Genomic DNA, 2,723 nt, shown 5'->3' with positions numbered 1-2,723 from the left:
AATTATTGATCAGGCTTGGCACCCATAGCAGGGTGGTTACGTGGCCAGCCCATATACCAAGGCTACTGGGTTTGAAGCCGGCCCAGGCTACCCGAACAACAATAACTAAAAAAAAAAAAAAATAGCCAGGCATTGTGGTGGGCACCTGTTGTCCCAACTACTTGGGAGGCTGAGGCAAAAGAATTTCTTAAGCCCAAGAGTTGGAGGTTGCTGTGAGCTGTGATGCCATAGCACTCTACTGAGGGTGACATAGTAAGACTCTGTTGCAAAAAAAAGAAAAAAATTACTGATCAGTACTTTAACACAAAACTTTGTATTTAATATAGGAGAATCATAAGTTACCAAGGTTCATAATCTATCTAATATTTATCATTTACCTATATAACCTTATATTTTCCAAAAAGTAATCCCATGGTACAAAACACAAATGAATTAATCTAAAGCATAAGACCTAACTCTATAAGCCATTATCTTCTTTTTTTACAAACCATTATTTTGACTGCAATGTTTTCTTACCAATAGTTTGAGTCGGTTTAACTGAACCAGGCTTGTTTTCTTGATGGAGACTCTCTGAATTTCTAGTGGCAAGAGGCTTGGCAATAGGAGCTGTAGATTTATCATTTGTCTCTCCTGTCCAGCGAAGAGTGAACTGCAATGTAGGTCCCTGAGAAAATGTTTCAAATGGAGGCAGCCTCTAAAAAAAAATGAAAGGAGTAGACAGAAATTTCAGGACTGAAAGGATATTCATTTTATAATGAGTCAACGCAAATTTGATTTAAATTAATAGATTTTCCTTTAAAATCTAAATGCTGAGAGAGATGGCCAGGTAAAAGCGGTAAATGTATGGAGCAGCAGACACTATAAAACTGGAAAGTTCAGGCTTTCTACAAGAGGCAGCTATTCTTTCAGGTAACAAACAATTCATCAATTAAATAAAAAAGAGGCAGCCACTTGTCAGTAATAGCTAAATTGTGTACTGTAGAAACACTGGTACAGCAGAGTCAGATTTTCAGTCAGAAAATTTAAAGTCAGGCTTGGTGACAGCCACATACACCCACAGTTCGAACCCAGCCCAGGCCAGCTAAACAACAATGACAGCTGCAACAACAACAAAAAAAGCTGAGTATTTTGGCAGGCGCCTGTAGTCCCAGCTACTTAGGAGGCTGAGGCAAGAGAACTGCTTAAGCCCAAGAGTTTGAGGTTGCTGTGAGCTGTGATGTCATGGCACTGTACTGAGGATAATGTAGTGAGACTCTGTCTCCAAAAAGAAAAGAAAAAAAGAAAAGAAAATTCAAGGTCAGAAATTTAAGTTTTAATGGGAAATCTTCCCATTTACATAGATAACCATTTCAAAATGTCTTTAAAAAAATATGTGGGCTCATCGCCTATAGCTCAACCGGCTAAGGCGCCAGCCACGTACACCTAAGGTGGTGGGTTCGAATCCCCAGCCCGGACCACCGGCTGCATCCAAAAAATAGCCTGGTGTTGTGGCGGGCGCCTGTGGTCCCAGCTACTTGGGAGGCGGAGGCAGGAGACTCGCTTAAGCCCAAGAGTTGGAGGTTGCTGTGAGCTGTGATGCCACGGCACTCTACCCAGGGGGACAGCTTGAGGCTGTGCCTCAAAAAAAAAAAAAATATGTGTACCCAAAGCCTGCCAGTTTGCAACCTCTGCTCTTAGGTGACGAAATTACTTTCCTTACAGATTTTGCAATTAGTAATTTTCCTTGACTTCTTCCAGTTTCACTGACAAGGACTGCCTGTTTCTCTACTTTGGTTTAGGAACACCTAACTAACATGGCTTTCCTCCTCTACCTCGAATCACTTATGACTCTCCTTGGTTTTCTTAATTCCTAGCTAAGCTTTAGCCATCTGCCCAAATCTCTCCCCATCCTAAGGGATTTACTTAGCAGGCTGATGATCCCAAATTGATTCTCATTTCTCATCTTTATATCTGAGCTCTAAGCCTATACCTCCAACTGTCTCTTGACATTTAATTCAATGTCACCTTGAACTAAATCATTTTTAGAAGTGAATCCATCTTTCTAATTTATTTTTGTTGTTGTTGTTGTTGTTGTTTTGAGACAAAGTTTCATCATGTCACCCTTGGTAGAGTGCCGCAACATCAAGCTCACAACCACCTCCAACTCTTAGGCTTAAGCGATTCTCTTGCCTCAGCCTCCCAGTAGCTGAGACTACAGGCCCCCACCACAACACCCAGCTACTTTTTTGTTGCACTTGGCCCCAGCAGGTTCGAACCCACCAGCCTAGGTGTATGTGACCAGTGCCATAACCACTGTGCTGCGAGTACTGAGCCCATCTTTTTAAATTTTTAATGGTAGAAAGTGCTGAATTCTAGTCCCTATGACCATCAGGGATATCTTTTATTCCTAAAGTGAACATTCTGGCCCAGCAGGGTGGCTCACATCTATCATCCCAGCACTCTGGGAGGCCATACAGAAGGGTCACTTGAGGCCAGGAGTTAGATAGCAAGATCTGGTCTCTACAAAAAATAAACTAGTCAGGCATGGTGGTGGGCACCAGTAGTCATAGCTACTCAGGAAGTAGAGCCAGGATGCTTGCTTGAGTTTAGGGGTTAGAGATTGCAATGAGGTGTGATCATGTGATTGAACTCTAGCCTGGGCCACAGAACAAGACACTATCAACGGCTCGGCGCCTGTGGCTCAAGCGGCTAAGGCACCAGCCACATACACCTAAGGTGGCGGG

The 2,723-nt window shown here is 42.8% G+C and overlaps 1 protein-coding gene across 1 annotated transcript in view; it reads right to left on the bottom strand.

Moving 5' to 3' along the window:
* Positions 1-2,723, bottom strand: part of SUZ12 (SUZ12 polycomb repressive complex 2 subunit) — a 53,985-nt gene that overhangs the window by 11,204 nt on the left and 40,058 nt on the right. Inside the window, exon 10 of the mRNA XM_003797175.3 lies at positions 517-694. Within this exon, the coding sequence (XP_003797223.1) occupies positions 517-694 (178 nt within the window). The remainder of the gene's footprint in view (positions 1-516; positions 695-2,723) is intronic.

This window comes from Otolemur garnettii, unplaced genomic scaffold (assembly GCF_000181295.1).
Source record: "Otolemur garnettii isolate 467f Iridium unplaced genomic scaffold, OtoGar3 scaffold00112, whole genome shotgun sequence".
NCBI lineage: Eukaryota > Metazoa > Chordata > Mammalia > Primates > Galagidae > Otolemur > Otolemur garnettii.
This window is presented reverse-complemented; position numbering and strand designations above follow the sequence as displayed.